We start from the raw sequence: 20,359 nt of genomic DNA on the forward strand, positions 1-20,359 counted from the left end.
GTATATATGGGTTTAAAAAAACTAAATTCTATAAAAACAAAATACGGACCCGAAATATCCATCTATTATTACAACGAACAGTTACACACTGTGTTACTTGCATTCCATTGCATAAAAGTTTTTTCCTAATTTATTAAATCCGAATGTGGACTTTAAAGTCATTTATTTGTTTGTATATATGTTTATCGGGCGTTCAAGTAACGTATGTTGGCGTATTTCCTGCGTTTGTCTAACGTAGATGCAAATTATGCACGCTGCGAAGGACATTTTTTTTCTTGAACGTATTTGAGACGCGTCCCGATCGTATCTGTGACGATACAGCGTGCTTTAGGCGTGTCTGAGGCGTTTAATTATGGTGGGTTGCTTTTAAAAACACACCCGCATACGATTTAGATAAAGTCGAACGATCTTGAAGCGTATATATAACGTGCCCTAAACGTGTCTCAATCTTATTTGTAGCGTTTTCAACGCGCTTGTAGTGTATGTATTACGTGCGTGTAGCGTACAGGGATACACCCGACACATGCTCGAGCTGGATTAAAATTGTTAAGCTGCATGAACATTTCCTGGAGTTATAGCGTTCCCCAAGCGTATAACTTTGCATTCTGACGTACTTCAAACTTATGCAACGCTCGTTTAACGATTGATTATCCGTCCTCTGGCATGCAACTAACACATACGGACTTTGTCAATTTTATCTGTACGTCTGGTGCACGCCGCTCTATACGCCAATGTGTGACGCTAGCATAATGCACCTCATTATATTACCGGCGTCACACATCAGCGTATAGCTCCGACGTACGCCGGGATTGGTAAAAAAATCATGTACGCTGCAAATACACAGTGACTAGTAATTTTGAATGCATTCAACCTGTCAATCATATCTGTATCGTGTGCACAACGAGCTTTAAACGTGCATTGTGCGTACAAGAAGCGTAATTAAGCGTTTATCGCGCGTTCAAGTAACGTATGTTGGCGTATGCCTTGGCGTTTGTCTAACGTAGATGGAATGCACGCTACGAAGGATAAAAAGTCGCTTGAACGTATTTGTGACGTTTAATTATGGGGTGTAAATGCCCTCTGATTTTTTACCTTGGCATCTTCCACGCTAACAATACAGCCATGTCACCAAAATCTACTAGAACACGTCGGCGTGGTGGTAGGGGTTGATTCCGACGCAGAGAGAGCTCTAATAGTTACGAACCCTCATCCAGCAAAGACCAAAACAACCTGAATTACAACCTATTCCTGGTCCATCAAGCTCAAATGACGATATTTTAGTGAACGATAGTAGAGATGACACAGATGTGAGAATATTAAAAAAAAAGAAGATGTGGTATGATTGCCAATGAGACAACTCTCCACAAGAGACCAAAATGACGCATAAATTAACAACTATAGGTCACCGTACGGCTTTTAACAATGAGCAAATCCCATTCCGCATAGGACTCGAAATGACAATGTAAAATAATTCAAACGAGAAAACTAACGGCTTTATTTATGTTAAAAAAATGAATGAAAGACATATATGTAACACATCAACAAACGATAATCACTGATTGACAGGCTCCAGACTTAGGATAGGCACATGCATATATAATGCATGTGGAATGGTTGAGCAGTTTGAGAAAATGGACAAGAAGTCCTTATTACATACAGACAAACAAGATTTAATATATTTTATGTGAAAATGACAATAAGAATGTAAGTCGTAGTATGAACGTAGTCAGGCCGTAGGAAGAGCGCAATGACGGCTGCAAGGTCGTGCTAGAATCGTACTATGGTCTTGAACAGCGTGTTGTAAACGTGGTATAGTCGTAGAGGAAGCGTTGTTGGGTCGCGATGAGAACGTGATGGTCGTAGTGAGGTCGTAATAACGTCGTTGTGAGATCGTATCGCAGTCTCCTCGAATATAATCACGCTTTCGCAACGCTCTCGCTGCGATGGTACAGCGACCTTTGCGATCTTGCCACGATCTTACTGCACTCTCACTACGCTTGTACTACGACCTGATTTCGCCACGACCGCACTACGATTGTTTCGAACATGTTCAAAGTTTGCCACGCTTATCACGATCATCAAGACCTCATCACGACCGTATTACGACCTTACTGCGATCTACACGATCGCACTACCATCGTCAAAATTCACAGATTTCACAGATAGTAGTGCGATCGTGGTCTTTTTGGACTGCGGTATTATGCAACACGCGTTTAACGTTAAACTTTGCTTAAGCGTTCCTCTGGCGTGCAACTAACGTATACGGACTTTGTCAATATTCTCTGTACGTCAGGTGCACGCCGGCCTATACGCCAATGTGTGACGCCGGCATAATGCACCTAATCTTAAAAAGATTTCTGAGAGACTTTAAAGACACAATATATACATATGAACACATTTTTACACATTTACTTTAAATATTCACAGTATACATTTATACTAAATGAGAGTAAAACATTTGTTTCTTTACGAACTAGTGAAATAAAATACTGTTTCTGCTCAATAATATATTGCTGCAGGTTTTGGCAACTATAGCAGCAAAATTGTCGATATTTAAAAAAATATGAATTTTTTCTACCTGATAATAGGTTAAAACGTTTATTAAAATATATAGCTTCATGTATTATGATTTGTCTTAAATCAAAATAAAATGGGCATTTTTAAAGGACATGAAGGTCACCCTCGACAATAGAGCTACATTTTAACATGTACTTTCGTGGACTTTTCTTCTTTCATACCTTCCGGTGTCTCTTTTGTACGGAGCCCCGCTAGGGACATGCAAAGAAAAAAAAAATATTGTGCGCACAATATAAATAAATTGTGCGCACAAAATAATATATTGTGCGCACAAAATAATATATTATGCGCACAAGTTAAATATATTGTGCGCACAACTTAAATATGTTGTGCGTACAACTTAAATATATTGTGCGCACAACTTAAACATATTGTGCGCACAACATAATATAGTGTGCGTTAAATTCTTTGACCTTACACATGGTACGGGGCTTCAATGTCTCCTTTTTTAAAGTTACAGAATGGAAAAATGCATAAGGTTTTCTATTGAAATGAGGCTAGATTACATGGAAATACTCAAAAAATCATCAGTGCATTTGTATCGACTCCTGACATGAATACTGAATAAATTACGTTTATTTCGTCTGAAACTTGGTTTACCAACAGATGCGTCGGAAGCCTCCACTTTATATCAGAGTTTATTGGAACTGTTTGAAACAGACTTGGCAATAGAGTGAGAACACTATCGAACCTATGCACTATTTGCACTATTTGCACTTGTGCATTATACTTTATTTCTAAAAATCTCAAGATTTTGTTTTGATTGACACAAGACTGACATGTTTCTCAATTCACGACTTTGTTATGCTCCGTCGACGATAGAGATGGCCATTATATTTAAAAGTATTTACGTACGTTCATCCGTCCGTCTCTGTTTATGGTAAATGATTTGGTTATAGTTTATGATGACGTTTTAGTGTCATCAACTTAAATGAATAATGTGGTTTCTCTAAACATAATTATCATTGTAAAAGTGTAGAGTAAGCCAAATACATTGAAAACTGAATACATGTACACTAGTCTTTTTTTATCATTAAAGATGACTATGTTTGTTCATGATTAAGTACGGTTTTGACCTAAAATGTACTGCTCGTTATTGAAATGTGACGGTGTGTTCAGTCTAAGAAATTCACCATATCAAATAGAGATAAAACCGAGTACATATATAAGTCAAAAGATGCAATATGAGTGCCACTGAGACAGCTCTCCATCCAAATCATAATTTATTAAAAGTTAACAATTATTGGTTATAGTACGGTCTTCATTACGGAGCGTTGGCTCACACCTAACAGCAAACTATAAAGGCCCAAAGTGACTGTAACAAATAGATAAACATATATGAACCACGCCAATAAACGACTACCGCTGAATAAAAAGTTTCCGACATAGAACAGTATGCTAATTATGATTTAGAATTTTTTTAAGAGTTGTGTACAAATGTTTCAGGTCAAGTTATAGATTCATTCTGATTAAAAGAAGAGAGAGCAAGAGGTCACTGATAGTATCTATTTTTGATCGATTTCATTATACAATTTTACAGAATATTGTTCGTATTCATTATGAAACTGAAATGTTACGAAGCAATTTAGGAATAGTCAATGAAAAAGTATTCCTCAGTGTGTATTTTGAAAACAAACGAAACAATTATGATTCAACTAGTAGTCCTTTGTTAATTTATGTATCATTGTCATTTTGTTAAGTTTCATTTGTTACCTATTCTGACATCGGACACGGACTTCTTTTAAACTGAGTTTTACTGTCGGTATTGCTGTTTTTTTATCTGCATTGGCTAGAGGTACAAAAGAATGGTTGAGATCTCACAAAACATGTTTAACTCCGCCGCATTTTTGTGTCCGTGCAATGTCAGGAGCCTCTGGCCTTTGTGTAGGTCTTCATTGAATTTGAATTTTAGTTTCTTTTATATATTTTGGATAGATAACGGAAGATGTGGTATGAGTGCCAATAAGACAACTCTCCATCCAAGTCACAATTTATTAAAGTAAACCATTATAGGTCAAGGTACGGTCTTTAACACTTAGCTTAGGCTCACAATAAACAGCAAGCTATAAAGGGTCCCCAAAATTACTAGTGTAAAACCATTCAAACCGGAAAACCAACGGCCTAAGCTATATAAAAAACGAGAAACGAGAAACACTTAAGGTGGCACGGTAGTATTTGCATTCCAGAATTTAGGTTGCTCTTTTGTGTACCCTACTTAGGTTAATGTATCTAAACAGTGTGATTGAACAAAAAATACAGTATCAACTGAACATACTTTCCCAAACTGAGGGATGAATCAGGTGTAGAAAAATATGAAATAATTTTACATACAGATGGAAATGAATTTTTGAGAATTTTTTTATTCACTGCACCATAAAAGACCTAAAAGTACTAGTGGCCTTAGGTTTTTAAAAATAGCAAAAAAAAGTAAACGGTCATGATACATATTCAAATTCATTTCTGAATAGTAAAATGAAAGTACTTCAGTTAACTGTGAATGTAGAATTTTTTGCAGTGTTAGAAAGTGGTGAAAATTCTAAAAAGGCTATCGTTATCCCTTATGGGCCAGGAAATACTACCGTGCCACCTTAAGAAGTTTAATATGACGTCCATTATCGCTGAACTAGAACATATTTTTGTTTATGGGCCAGCTGAAGCGCTTTTGGGTGCGAGATTTTCTTGCTGTATTGAAGAACCAAATGTATCTGAGAAACAAACCTTATAAAACATGCGCGCCTTATAATTATTTTGTACATTAAATCAAGCTAAATTATACCTTTATTATCGTATCTAAAAAATATACCAATTCTGAGATATTTAAAATTGACCAATTAACTATGAAAATAAAGTCAAGGTCAGACAAATATATATACATTACAATCATTCCATAAAACAAATAAAGTTTACTCATTCCTTATAGTATCTGAAAAACAGACCAAACAAGAATCAAATAACACGAACCATGAATATAAAACCAAGGTCAGATCAATATTACTGCAAGATAGACTATTACACCATACAAACATTCCGTACATCAAATATATCTAGCTAAATGCTTACAGTATCCGAGAAATACACCAAAAACACCAAAAGAATACTTAGCCGGACCACTTAACCCTGAAAATGAGGTCAAGGTCAGATGACACTTTCCAAGTTGACATTTAGACACTAAAATATCGTTTCATACAACCAAATATAGAAGAACTATAATTGCATTTGATATCTGAGATTTCGTCTAAATCACGAACATTTAACCTTGTTGAATGATCAATAAAATGAGTTCATGGTCAAGTGAAAACTGTTTTCCAATTTTTGGGCGTACACCATATCATATTGTGCGCACAATATGTTTAAGTTATGCGCACAATATATTTAAATTGTGCGCACAATATATTATTTTGTGCGCACAATATGTTTAAGTTCTGCGCACAATATATTATTTTGTGCGCACAATATTTTTTTTTTCTTTGCATGTCCCTAGCGAGGCTCCGTACTTTTGGGTGGAGCAACCCCACATCTAAATATTTCGAAAGCACTTCTGTTATTATTGACAGTATATTTTTCAAATAATTTTAATCCTCAATTAACTTCCCTTTGCATACACAGCTACTCTTGTACATCTTCCAACGGTTCACAGCCTGAATTAATTCGTACAGAGTATATATGTCTTCTTTCTCGAGTTTGATAACAAAAAGGCCCTTTGCTTGGCATAACCCGCGACTGAATTCATCATTGTTTTGCAGTCGTGTTTCAAATTGATTGATTTCGGACATTTGGATAACACATTTAGTAAGGAAGTGTTATTTACAATGTTGAGGTCAACGTTAATAAGGTGACCTGTCGAATTATATGTGAATTAGGAACTAGCACGGGTGCAATTAGAAGGTTAAGACTTGAAGTCGTCAATAATGAGATCCTGCAAAACGTGTTTGTAATTGAAAATTTTAGCTGCATTGGTCTGGTAGAAGATATAATAAGTACAGGCTGATCTTTAAAATAAGGAGTTGTTTCGATCGATCAATTTATGTGTAAGAATATTGCCCAAATTGACGCCATCGAGGCCTTTGTAGACAGAAAGGCAACTTTTCTCTTTTTCATCTTTTCCTATGCGAACTTGTTTGAAGTCTGTAACTAGCAATATTCAAAATCTTAGCTGTAAATTTGTATTGGTTTGAATGATGATTTGTAGCAGTGGTATCATAATATAAATTGAATAAAGAATTATTGGTATTGATGTCTGATCTATGACCACACATACTTTTGTTTCATCGAAATATAACAATTCCCAAAGGTTATACTCTAATCCGTAGATGACAATTATACATTTAAAATTCAGATCATCGTACTAACTTCTAGTAAAATATTAAAACATTTCGGTGATTAACCACATGTTTCATTCTGCTTTCAAAAATACACTGTTTTAAGTTATTGTCCGAATCATATCACCTCCGACAGCATATATCCAGGTTCTTGTAAAAGTATTTATTGCTGTAATATGGTGTATATAGTTATGTCAGAATTCATATAAAGCAGACATATTGTCTTAAATTATCGATATTACTTGATTCCCCAAAACAAATACATGTATAAAGTGAAACACCCCCTACACAAACACACACAAGATATACATACACATACGCATAAACACAAAATGTTAACACCGTTACTACCATTTTATTCTAGAAAACTTCAAACTTATATCATACGTTTTTTAAATGAGAAATTATGATTCGAACATTATAGAACATTTTAACTTTTTTGAAAAAGAATATATGAAAACCAAATAATATTTTGTCCCAATAATGATCAAAAGTTGGGAAAATAAACCAGAGTTATCTTACATTAATCATAGAGAGTGGCTTGCAAACGATTTTTATAAAGAGCTTAAAAATTAACGTTAAAACAATTTCCCCCTAAAAATTGATGGTACTTCATTCAGGAAAAATTACTTAACTACAGCTAAATCTAAAATTTTTATTTGATATAAGAATGTGTATGTTAATAAATGAATATACGAAGGGTGCACTGTTCCGATTAAATATTAATGAATAATTATATAACAACAAGGATGTTATTGAAAATATTTTCAAATAGCTAACTGTCGTTTTTACAGGTACGTTTTAGTTAGTATTTTCACGTGTCTTGTCTATCGAATACCTACCTACGTTTACCTACGTTCGTTATGAACGCAGGAGCTGCTGCTCTTCTATGTTCATCTCTATCGTGTCTTCTACCGTAGTGTCTTCTTTTTCGGTTACTCTAATTGTGTGTTGTCTATACTCAATTGTATAGTCTAATTTCATAGGATGATCTTTCCAGTAAATTTCTAGTCTATTTTCGAATGATTTTACTTTAGTTGCTGTTACAATATGTTCTGGCAAGCTATTCCATGTGTCTACTATTCTGTTTGTGAAAAGGTGTTTGCGCATATCTAATTTAAATCTTTGTTTGTTAATTTTAAATTTATGTCCTCTATTTGAACTGTTGTTTAGAGTAAACAAGTTGGTAGTTGCTTCACTATCGTATATTTCAGCAAGTATTTTGAATGTTTCTATCATGTCCCCACGCATTCGTCTTAACTTTAGTGTTGTCAATTTCAGTATTTGTAGGCGTTCTATATAACGTTTGTCATTTAAGTATGGTAGCATCTTAGTAGCTCGTCTCTGGACATTTTCTAATGATCCAATGTCTTTCACTTTATATGGATTCCATACACTATTTTTATATTCTAAGTGGGGTGTAACTAGCGCCTTAAATAACAGACAGAATGATTTATGATCTATTGAATTAAACGTTCTTCGGATAATACCGACTATTTGATTTGCCTTATTCACTTTAATTTGTATATGTTTATCAAACGCCAGATGACTATCTATGTTTACACCAATATCTTTTCTTTATCTATCACATCTAATGTTGTCGTACCACCATCATACTTTTTCATTTGGTAACTATATGTGTCAACTTGTTTCCGCTTGTTGTAAATTTTCAGCACCTTACATTTATCAGGATGGAAGTATAGCATCCATTCGATATTCCAATCGAACAAATTGTCCAAATCAAGCTGTATAGTAGGCTAACAACAATCTCTGATTTAATTTCTCTGGTTAGCTTTTTTCTTTTTTTTTTGATGAACTGACCAGTTCTTAAGAGTTTTGCCTCATCTGCGCGCAGAGAATATATCATATATTTTGCATAAAATCGTCCAGCTTTTTTTCTCAACTCGATACGCGCGGCAGTATTTATTCCGTGTCACTTTCAAGAATTCTGGATTCGTCACTGTAATGCAATAAAGTATTAAAATATTTTATCGACTCGGACCAATAACCAAAGGCCTGACGTAAAAAAAAATGTGTAACAAGTAGATTTATTATATAATTTGGCAAAACATATGAGTGCATTGGATTGTTTATAGGGTGTTACATAAGTTGATAAAAACTATATATAAAATTTCATTTTAAAATCTTTCCCTAGGTCTCCAGCAGTTTAAAGGATAAAAAACTTAAAATTTAGTGTAATTCAGTGGTTGTCGTTTGTTTATGTGTTACATATTTGTTTTTCGTTTATTTTTTTATGTAAATAAGGCAGTTAGTTTTCTCGTTGGAAAAGTTTCCCATTGAACTAGAGATAGAGGATAAAACAGATACAGTTAAGTCGGCCTCATATCTTGACTTATATCTAGAAATTGACAATGTAATGAGGGTCGACTGAAAACAAAACTTTAAGACTAAAGAGCTTTTCAATTGTGAACTTTCTATTTCTAAGTAGCAACATTCCAGCAGCACCTGCATACGATGTATATATATCCCAATTGATACGATATTCCCGTGCTTGCATTTCCTATCATGATTTCCTTGATAGAGGGTTGATGCTCACAAGGAAGCTAATAGATCAAGAGTTCCAAATGGTGATGTTGGAATCATCTCTTCGTAAATTTTTTCGGACGCCATCACGAGTTGGTTGACCGTTTTGGAAGAACCGTTTCACAAATGATATTTGATATGTTCCTTACGTCGTAACTACAATCCCCTTCCCTTTCATAAATGTGAACTACCGAATAGACTATTTACCGGATTTGTTATCTCATAAGCAACACGACGGGAACCACATTTGGAGCAGGATCTGCTTACCCTTCCAGAGCACCTGAGACCACCCTAGTTCGGGATGGGGTTCGTGTTGTTTATTCTTAATTTTTCTATGTTGTGTCATATGTACTATTGTTTTTCTGTTTGCCCTTTTAATTTTTAGCCATGACGTTGTCAGTTTTTTTTCGATTTATGAGTTTGACTGTCCCTCTGGCATCTTTCGTCCCTTTTTTGAATTGTTTTACATTGTCATTTCGATGCCTTTTATATCTGACTATGCGGTATGGGCTTTGCTCATTGTTGAAGATCGTACGGTTACCTATAGTTGTTAATTCCTGTGTCATTTTGGACTCATTTATGAGAGTTGTCTCATTGGCAATCATACCACATCTTCTTTTTATATTAAAAGTTTATTATCAAAGTTAACATAGATCTACCGTAAACAGCATATGTGTACACACATGAAATAATAGTCTGATGCAAAAATTATAGATCACAGGGGAATTACAACCGTCATTTATGATATTGTTAAAAAAACATCCTTGTTCACTGTGAGATTATATCCGTGTAATTCAAATTCCTTCTGTCTTCCTTGTATTCATAGTATCCATATTTAAGAACATTATATTTCTAACGACAACCATAATAGCCCTATTTGTTGATAAACATAAGTTAAAATATCTCGCCAAGGAATTTATTTTTTTCCAAGCTGATAATGAATTTTACAGTGAGGTTCTTGAAAATAAAATAACGTATTCATCAACATTCCAATTGACTCCATTACTGGTAAATGCCATCTGTAGAAAACATTATCATTTACAGGCAGAACCAAATACAATAAAAGTTCAAATTAAATACTGGCTTCCAAAGCTGCACATGTACAAAATACCTTACAAATATAGATTTATTAATTACTTAAAGCGATTTTTCCTATACTAAACTGTATATGATAACATGGTAATAATGTTTGATTTCACGGGTGTCAATCAGTTTATCGAGAGAAATGATCGTAAAAGAATATATAACGGCGGTCAAGTATTGAGAGACGATCGTGAAAGTTCTGGTAACGGATCGTGAAAGACATTTAATCGAGAAGACATCTGAAAGGTCAGTAAATATTCTAATTTAATTAATTACACAAACACATTTACGACAAAATAAAACTGTCTGTCCAAATGGTTCAACATTATGATCAGTATGTCAGAATATCCAGTTTCAAAAGTACACAGTTATTACAAAACGACAAAAGGCAGATTGCTTCTCGACATTTCAATGACATCAAAAATGTAAACAAACACGATTTTTTTTCACAAATTCGACTAGATAAACTACTTTTATCAGAATAAGGGCATTGTATATGAATTAATTAAACGGTTCTCATATTTATTTTGTATAAATATAATCTGAAACTTGGTAAATAAAGAACTATTTACACAAAATTGATTTTTTGGATCGTGAAAGATCACGTACCGCATTTTTGAAGATCGTGAACAGGATCGTGAAAGATCTGATGCTACAAGGACGTTCAAATTATTCTTCAATGATATGACAATTGATATTTGTTATTGGTATTGAGAAAGGATAGATAGGTCAACATCCTCAATAGTTGTAAGTATTTCAAAGTATTAATATTTTCAGAAAATGAAAAGAAAAAGAAATAACAACTACGGCAATAAGAAAAGACAATGGGTGACAAAACGCCGAAAAAAACAATCCAGTGAAGTTGAGCAAATGGAAGAGGTTGACGATGCAGATAACGTTACAGAATCAACACAAGAATATTGTGATGATGATGTCGAAATTAATGAGATAGTTAAGTTATTACCAATTGTTATCAAAGAAATAGCAAGTTTGGATTCCTACAGTATCTTTTAATGTTGTTCAATCTAATAGCAAATAAGAAATTCGACTTTTCAAATATTTGCTTTTTATTGTTTTGTGACATTTTAAGGTTTTGGAGTACACCCCCAACAATATTAATGCGGTATACGTTTAAAAAAGCCAAGCAGTTCTGGTACATTGGTAAAATTCTATTTCATGGACGTTTTCAAAGGTTTATGACTGGATATAAAAACACTGGTCAATCATGTCATACAAGCAAAGGATTTTATGATCCCGACAACGCTCTCATCAATTTTGCTGTTCCCAGCCATATTCATATTGAGACTAGAGTAGTATTAAGTCTGGTCACGCTTTTTCTTTCACGATCGAAATAATATGTTGCCTGATCTTTCACGATCAAGTTTGATGGAAATTCAACAAATTCAAGGTTTTCATAAACAAATTAACGCTTTTAATGGAAGAACATACTTTAATTTTATTGTACTATCAGATACACCAAAGATTAAATTTCAAATACATCATGATATTCTGAAATATGACCATTATAGTTACAAAAAGCGTGTTATTTGTAATTAATTTCATAGACACGCATTGCGCCTTTTGTGTTTTTTTCAAAAAGTACTTCATATTTTCTTTATCTTCTTTCACAGTTATGTTGAGGAAGTTAAACCATTTTGACAGACATATTTTTTTGTTCGGATTAATTCCGCGTTTTGAAAATCAAGCGATTTTTCCAAAGATTCTGAACTAGAATGTACATTAAATGTCTTTCACGATCCGTTACCAGAACTTTCACGATCGTCTCTCAATACTTGACCGCCGTTAGATATTTTTTCACGATCATTTCTCTCGATAAACCGAATGACACCCGTGTCATATCCTATAATTGTTAATTATCCATTTTTAGACGGTGACGTTCCCTTGTCACCATCTTATTGTGTTTATATATCTCAAAGTGTCCAATTCACTCGAATTTTTTGAAAAACTTTTCTTATCCCAGGCATAGATTACCTTAGCTGTATTTGGCACAACTTTTTTGGAAATTGGATCCTCAATGCTCTTCAACTTTGTACTTGTTTGGCTTTATAAATATTTTGACATGAGCGTCACTGATGAGTCTTATGTAGACGAAAATCGCGTCTGGCGTACTAAATTATAATCTTGGTACCTTTGATAACTATAACTCATGTATGAAAATACAACAAAATATTTGATTTAAACGAAAGAAATCTCTGAATAATTATCAAACCAGTGTTCTCGATAACACAAACTAATCGTAACATTTACGAAATTTTACAATCGGAACTAGGACATCATTTATTAATATAAATCAGTATGCAGACATCTTTAAATGTTCAGGAATTTAACATCAAATATTTTATGGTAATAATCTATACCAAGCACAACAATGTTAGAAATCACTTCAAAAACTTACCAACCTTAAAAAAGACTTATTTAGAAGGGATGCAGTTACAATACTGTTGTCAGATCATTTTGGAATTAAAATTGATTCATTCCTAGGGTGTTTGCATGGAAAATAAACACATTTTTTCTAAAACCAGTTGTTAGCATGGTACAGGTTACGCTTTTCTCATAAATATTTTGGTAGTATGATACTAAACCACTAACGGGAGTAATTTGCTTGAATTTCATATGATGAAGACTTAATGAAAAAACAAACTTGCATCTACATGTAAGAGTAAATCGTTAATCAGTTCAACATTCAACAACCATATTGTGACTTCGACGGAGAGCTGTCTCATTGGCACTAAATCCACATCTTCTTTTATCTATCGAATTACGGTGTTGAATTGATAATCTTAAGAATCAGTTTATTTTCAGAATCGTTAAGTTTGTTAACTTTGTGGCAGGACTGGTTTAGAAGTTAACTTATGTTAACTTTATGGCAGGACTGGTTTCGAACTTAACATATGTTAACTTATGACAGGACTGGTTCGAAGTTAACTTATATCAATAGCAGACCTGTTTCCAAGTTGACTTTTTGGCAGACATAAAAGCAGTCTTATGACCAAGTCCGTTTTTCAACTTAGCTAGCTTTTGGTCCAAGAACTGGTCAGAGCAGTCCTAAATCCAGTCACAGGTTAACTTTGACCAGTTCAAATGACTGGTTATCAAGTTAACTTGGAGTACAAGTTAGGACTGCACCCATCTGTAGTATACTTTATTTTATATAGATTATACCGTTGATTTTCCCGTTTGAATGGTTTTACACTAGTAATTTTGGGGCCCTTTATGGCTTATTGTTCGGTGAGAGCCAAGACTCCGTGTTGAAGGCCGTACATTGACCTATAATGGTATACTTTTATAAATTGTTATTTGGATGGAGATTTGTCTCATTGGCAATCACACCACATCTTCCTATATCTAAGGACTACAGAATGTCATTGATTTACCAACACAGGTATAGCTTCATTAGAAACCATCATTTTCCATAAACTAACAGGAAATTTGGTCTAGTAATTATTTTTATATTGACACTGCTTTGTTTTTGATTAAGTCACGTTCATGTGATATGTATATTATTTTGTTATTAAGTGCAATTCTCTGTAACCATCTACCATTTTATAAAGGGGGCCGGCACGCAAAGTCACCTATTTTCATGAAACTTAGCCAATACATGTGATCATGTAATAAAGTAAGAAAAAATACCCACCAAAATGTTCTAGACATGGTTGCCATGGCAACCAAGTGAATGAGATTTCCCGCAAAATTTGAGGAATTTAGCATCGAAAAAACAACAACTTTGTAGTCATTCGTAATCAAAACCAGGTTTTATTTAATGATATTTATAAATATTTTCAGAAACATGAAACTTAACAAACAAAATAGCAATGTGATATATAAGAAATATTTTGACTCAATATTGCAGAAGCAGAAGTCATTTTTCAATATAGTTCAGAAGACAAATTTGAGTTTGCATCCGCCTCCATTAAACCTGTGGTTATGAATGAAAAGTATCAATGTGTCTAATAAAAAAAATTATAACAAAATGTCTGGGAAATTTGGTTCTAGGATGGTTGCTATGGAAACAAAAATGAGTCATTTTTGCCTTTTTACCTTTAAAATGTGGCCATGTTATTAAAATAATCCTTAAAAAGTAATAATTATTGAATGACTATGATGTGAAAACTATTGGCAAATAAATTACCATAAATTTGTCAAAAGGTCAAAGGTCATTGATGACCTTGACATTTGACCATGTGTATATAAACTTAAGTTTTAAAGGAAATGTAATAGAAAGAGGCATAATATACATGGAGAAAATGTTCAGGACGTTTTAAGCCACTATTTATTAACATATAAATAAATTAAGATTCAAGGTCATGTCAAAAGTGTTTTGCAACCGCCCTTATTTTATAAAAAGAAAAGAAACCATATATAATTTCATTAAGGATTATATAAACTATTACATAGACCTAACTTAAAAGGTCTAAGGTTTTCATCACATTAGTTGTAAACAATCATTCATTTAAGGGTTGCCTAGCAACCATTTATTTATATTAGGAAAATGCCTAGCAACCATCTATTTATATTGAAAAGTGCATAGCAACCATTCAGTTGTTTCGTCGAAAAAAAATTTTATTGCGTTTTTGTATTTTTTAAAAACAGCTTTGGGGTGATGTACAGAATTTTTTTTAAGCATGTTTTGGGCAATATTATTTATCCTCAGATCAAAACACTATCACATTCATTTCATTAAACAGCCATTATCCCCATCACAAAATATAAAATGGTCTTTCCTAACTAATAGAACTACCCTGCATCTGCTCATTGCTATGTTTATATTTCAACAGTGGAAGATTAAAACAAAACATTATTAAAAAATACTTAGTATGGTTAGAGTCTCAGAGCCAATTGAGATTTACTCATAACAATGGGCAAGTCATTATGTCATGCAAAAATACTGTGGAGTCCCCGGTGTCCGCACGGCCGGTGATACTCCGCATTAGGTGGTTTCGTCATATCAACACAGTAACACAAATAAAATTGTTCTTGTTATTGTTTTAGCATTTCGAAGGGATAAAAAAGAATAAAATTGAATAACCAGATTGAAATTATAACTGCAATCCCGTGATTAACAATATTTGGCCAATGTCCATTAAAAAAATACAGCATCAGATAAAATTTGTTTTACTCATCTCAATTTTTTATCAGATTGAAATATGTTTTGCTCTGTATCCGTGGCAGTGTGCTTAGTTTGAATTTAGCTACGGTACCTTTCGTAGCAGCACATTTTTCATCTATTCAAAATAAGCTATTTTTGGAAGGCATATCACGAAATCACCGGATATTGGAGGAACTCTCAGAACAGGGGTTTCCCAACTTTTAGACACACATTACACAAAATCTTGAGGGCTAAACCCTACAAACTAATAATTTTATGAAATAAAAGTATGTAATGAATGTATTCACACAATATTATCCAATTGTTGGTTTTATCAGTTGAATGAAGTGAAGTCATAAGTCTTAGGTGCGCGGACACACCGGACTGCACCGTAATTGTAAGACGTTTTTTCTTAAATGGAAGTGGTAGCACTTACATATATAAATGTTGAGACTGAACATGAATTCGGCAAATTCCATTTTAGACTAAAAACATTCTAAAAATGAAATGTAATAGCAAATTTGATAGATTTTCAAATTTGAACTTGAATTTTAGTATTTGCAATGACCAAATCAGTTAAAAACTTTAACACAATCTGATTGATTCAAGTGAAGTTAACACACTTGAGGTGGCTAGGATGTCTTCCTCGAGCTCCATCTTGGATTTTAAAGAAGCAGATAACTTTGGTCTAGATATTTGATGAAATGTGCAAATTTTGAGAGTTTTATGTAATTTATATAAAAAGAATTTTGATATGAATATAGAAAATTGTATGTTCTATGAAGATTACAGTTGTAATTTCTCAACAACACCTTGTTTGTGTTTCAAATTGATTAACTTTGCCAAAAAGGGGGAGATAATTCAGATAAGGTAATTTTATAATAGATGGTGTTAACATATTTTGATATGTAGCAAGAAAACAAGTACGATGACTCCATTTTTCTTTTCTTATCTGAAAGCATATTATAAGAGCAATCATCTCACAATTTATCTTAAAGTAATAATAGTACGTTTTCCTTTTATAACACAAAATTGGATTTGCCTTGCATAATCTATACAAAATCTAACAATTTTTTGCAACCTGTAGCGTGAAAAATAAAGTGAGCCATGTTTTTAGATATATTTTTAAAAAGAGCATGATAAACACTTCATTTTGATATGTTATTAAAAAATTCTATCAATTTCAATTAAAACGCTCTAGCCACCTTAAGGGTCTAAAATGTAACATTTTTGGCAAAATTGTCTTTTAACCGGACTTCTCCTAAAACCAGATTTTAACACAATCATCAAGAGAGTATGAACTTTAAAAATGTATCCTATGATGGCTTGCATAGCTAAAATATAATATAGGAATAAAATGCAAGTTTAAATTGTCTATCATCATGAAAATTGTTAGTAATAGAAAACCCTGAAAGGACCTTTAATATTCCGAGTGAAGGGGTCTACCGATTATCCATTTACATGGTGAGTTTCTGGCCTGAAATGATGAATGTTAACCTTTTTATACCCCGCGCTGAAGCAGACGTGGCATTTAGCTTTACACTTGTCCATCTGTATATGCACGTCCATCTGTGAGTGCGTACGTCTCGAAATTTGGTTCTTGCTACAAGTAAAAATTAGTTCCCTTTTAGTTCAGTATATGTTTTTTTACTGAAAGAGTTATCTCCCCTTTAATGACTCGTTTGAAGATAAAAATGATTCTAAATACAAACACAAATGATATTTATTTAAATATTTTAGTAATACAATAAAAATACCAAGTTTTCCTTACATAAATAAACAGCCTGACCATTAAATTGCAAATCTGTCTCCAAATTTGCAGATTTGGACAAATTACTAGACCGATTTGTACTGTAATTGTACAATCCAAAAGTTTACCATGAATATAACTTAAATTCATTTGACAACCCCTAATAAGAGTAAATACCCTTTAAAGAAAATTTTGGGTTACAGTCGTGATTTAGTATTAACATAAATATATTAATATAAAATTAGCCTTATAAAGCTACAAGAGTAACTTAACAAGAATACATAATTGGGATAAGTAAACAAGAAAAATTGCTGTTATTTGAATTTGTCTCCTTAGTATGCATTTACAGGCGAAACGCCTATATGGAATAAAAGGAAAATTTTGAATATGTTGATTTAATGATTAAGTCTTGTTGGTAATTTTTACTATTAAATTGTTCATTTATCCATAAAAGTATCAATGAAAATAATGTTTTGTTACATTCATTTTTATACATAATTGAAGTTTCAAGATTAAGAACATAAAAGTAAAACGCAAGGCCCTAGTAAAGGATATTATGATTCAACTGGTAATTTTACGTAAAATTGATAAAATACTTTGGAAAAAAACAGCATTTGTAATTCAAGTAAGAACAGGAGACAAAGTAGCTGGCGATTAACCGAAATTATGTTTATTTTTTCAGAAACACAATACCTGTTCTTAAAAGAAATTTGAGAGTCTAAATGGAAGAATGAATTACAACTTTTGTAAAGCACCAATACAGGGATGGTTGCTATGCATTTATTAATTATATGAGAATGGCTGGTAAAGTTTATGTTGAAAATATTGACCCCTTAACTTTTAATTAGGATGTATATCACATATTGTATCAATTTGATTCCAACTATGTAGGATTGCTAGGTACTTTTAATCAAGTAAGGCTCGTTGCTTAGAACTTTTAACATGATCCTGACCTCTTGAATTTTGCTTTCTAACGAAATGTAAGCAAAATTTGTCAATACACTTTTTCTAACTACTTTTTGGGTTTATTTGATAAAATTTCTGAAAAAAATTAAATTAAAAAAAAAACGAAGGTCAAAGTCAAGGTCATCAGTAACCTTTGAGCTTTATGTCAACTTTCAGGTCATTGAATGCACAACATGTCCCAAGTGATTTTTACATTTGTATTTGTCACTGTTTTAAAACTATTTTAAAAACAATGTCAAAATTCTTTTTCAAAACAACAAAAATGACACTTTTATGTTCCCATAGCAACCACCCTAGCAACCTATTTCCCAAACTTTTGTTGATAATTCATTCCTTTAATTTGCCTTTTTAAATACATTGAAAATTCCACTATTTAAATCAGTGCTGCCTCCTTCTTCCCATTTTGTCAGAAATAATTTTTATCTTTCGTCCTACTCGTAAAGTGTACAATAGTCAAAATATTCATAAAATTTGAAATGTATGCATGATAACTGCTTTAATTGTATCATTTTTCATCCTCTAAAAATGCATTTTTGAGGCAAAATCTAAGGGGACCCGTTACCATATCAACGGGGGCATAAACAAATTTTTTGTCAACACATTTCTTGTTAGTTTATCAATGACTACCAACAGACCAAATTTCAAAAAAATCTGAAACTATGCGTGCAACTTGGTTGGTGGTTACAGATAAGTGAACACAAAAATATATAAAAATTGATTCAAACAAATAAGAATAATTTAAATACTTAAAATAAAGGATATTGGGAATCCATTCATGACACAAAATCAGTACATTCAAAGCAATAAAAAAGCACACTCAAAAGGCAAAGGAACTGCTCTTTTTATTGCTGTTCTTCGTCTCAAGGTCACAATAAGGCCTTCAACACGAAGAAAAAACAAAAACAAAAACAAAACCCACAAACCTCTCATCTTACTGCAAGTTGATGACGACCCCTAGCATCTGATTTAGTTGAATAATTACGAAATAACAAAGCAACATCATGTAATGAAACCACTACATTACGTTATGTCATATACATATCGAGTAACGTTAAAACCACATTCCCTAATGACATAACCACATTAAATAATGGTGAAACCACATCGAGTAATGATAGAACCATATGAAGTAATGACAAAACTATTATATCAAGTCAATACGTTCCATAGATGTACGTGATATATACCCAGATACACCTGATCGGAATGTGGGCTTTAAAGCTTATGCCTCCTGTAGGGATAGTCACTCAATCTCTCCCTCCATTTTGATTGCGTCATGTTGCAGAGCCTATTTTCTGCCAATACTGATTTTTCATTTACTTAAATGGGATGCATGGATTACCTCACTACATGTGATATCTTATGTAAAGTATTATACAGCATAATCATGCTTATTATATGTTTAATTCAATGAATATTCCTCTAGAATTGTTTTGTTGCTTTGAAAGTGACTATTTAAATGCAATGTACATTATATAATGTAGTTATGAAGATATTCAGATAGTGAATATTCAATATATTTTTTCATACTAAGTAACTCATTTATGCTACATCTCTTTTACTTATTTTTCAGAATTTGTCAAAATATTGACAAAATAAACCAGTTATAAAGAAGCAAAAAAGAAAGCAAGACTTTATTATTCTAAAGTTGATATTGGTGCAAATCGAATTTTATAAAGACACATCATGAGATCATTAGTAACAAAATATGTTTTTATGATGCTCTTGCAATGTCATCTCTAATTGGAAGTGGAGTTATCTTTCGTATTTCAGCGCATTTATCTTATTAAGAGAATTGTATGCAAACTATTCGGGTTTTACTGCGTGTGGTAAATTTACAAATTATTTTTGTCATATTATTCATTTAGCCGGACATAATGTTTTATCCATATAAATGAATTCAGAGGAAACAAATCAGACAGTCTTTTAAAGCTCAAAAACTGTTTGTCTGTTACTTTAGATTTCTGATTCCTTCGTTTAAACATTGCTAAGTATGTGAACATCATTTGTTTT

The 20,359-nt window shown here is 32.8% G+C and overlaps 1 protein-coding gene across 1 annotated transcript in view; it reads left to right on the plus strand.

Annotated features, from left to right (window-relative positions):
• LOC143067780 (neo-calmodulin-like) overlaps nucleotides 1–19,977 on the plus strand; it is a 146,783-nt gene extending 126,806 nt beyond the window's left edge. Inside the window, exon 6 of the mRNA XM_076241322.1 lies at nucleotides 19,920–19,977. Within this exon, the coding sequence (XP_076097437.1) occupies nucleotides 19,920–19,945 (26 nt within the window). The 3' untranslated portion in view covers nucleotides 19,946–19,977. The remainder of the gene's footprint in view (nucleotides 1–19,919) is intronic.
• The last annotated feature ends 382 nt before the right edge of the window (nucleotides 19,978–20,359 follow it).

Source organism: Mytilus galloprovincialis, chromosome 3 (genome assembly GCF_965363235.1).
Source record: "Mytilus galloprovincialis chromosome 3, xbMytGall1.hap1.1, whole genome shotgun sequence".
Classification (NCBI taxonomy): Eukaryota; Metazoa; Mollusca; class Bivalvia; order Mytilida; family Mytilidae; genus Mytilus; species Mytilus galloprovincialis.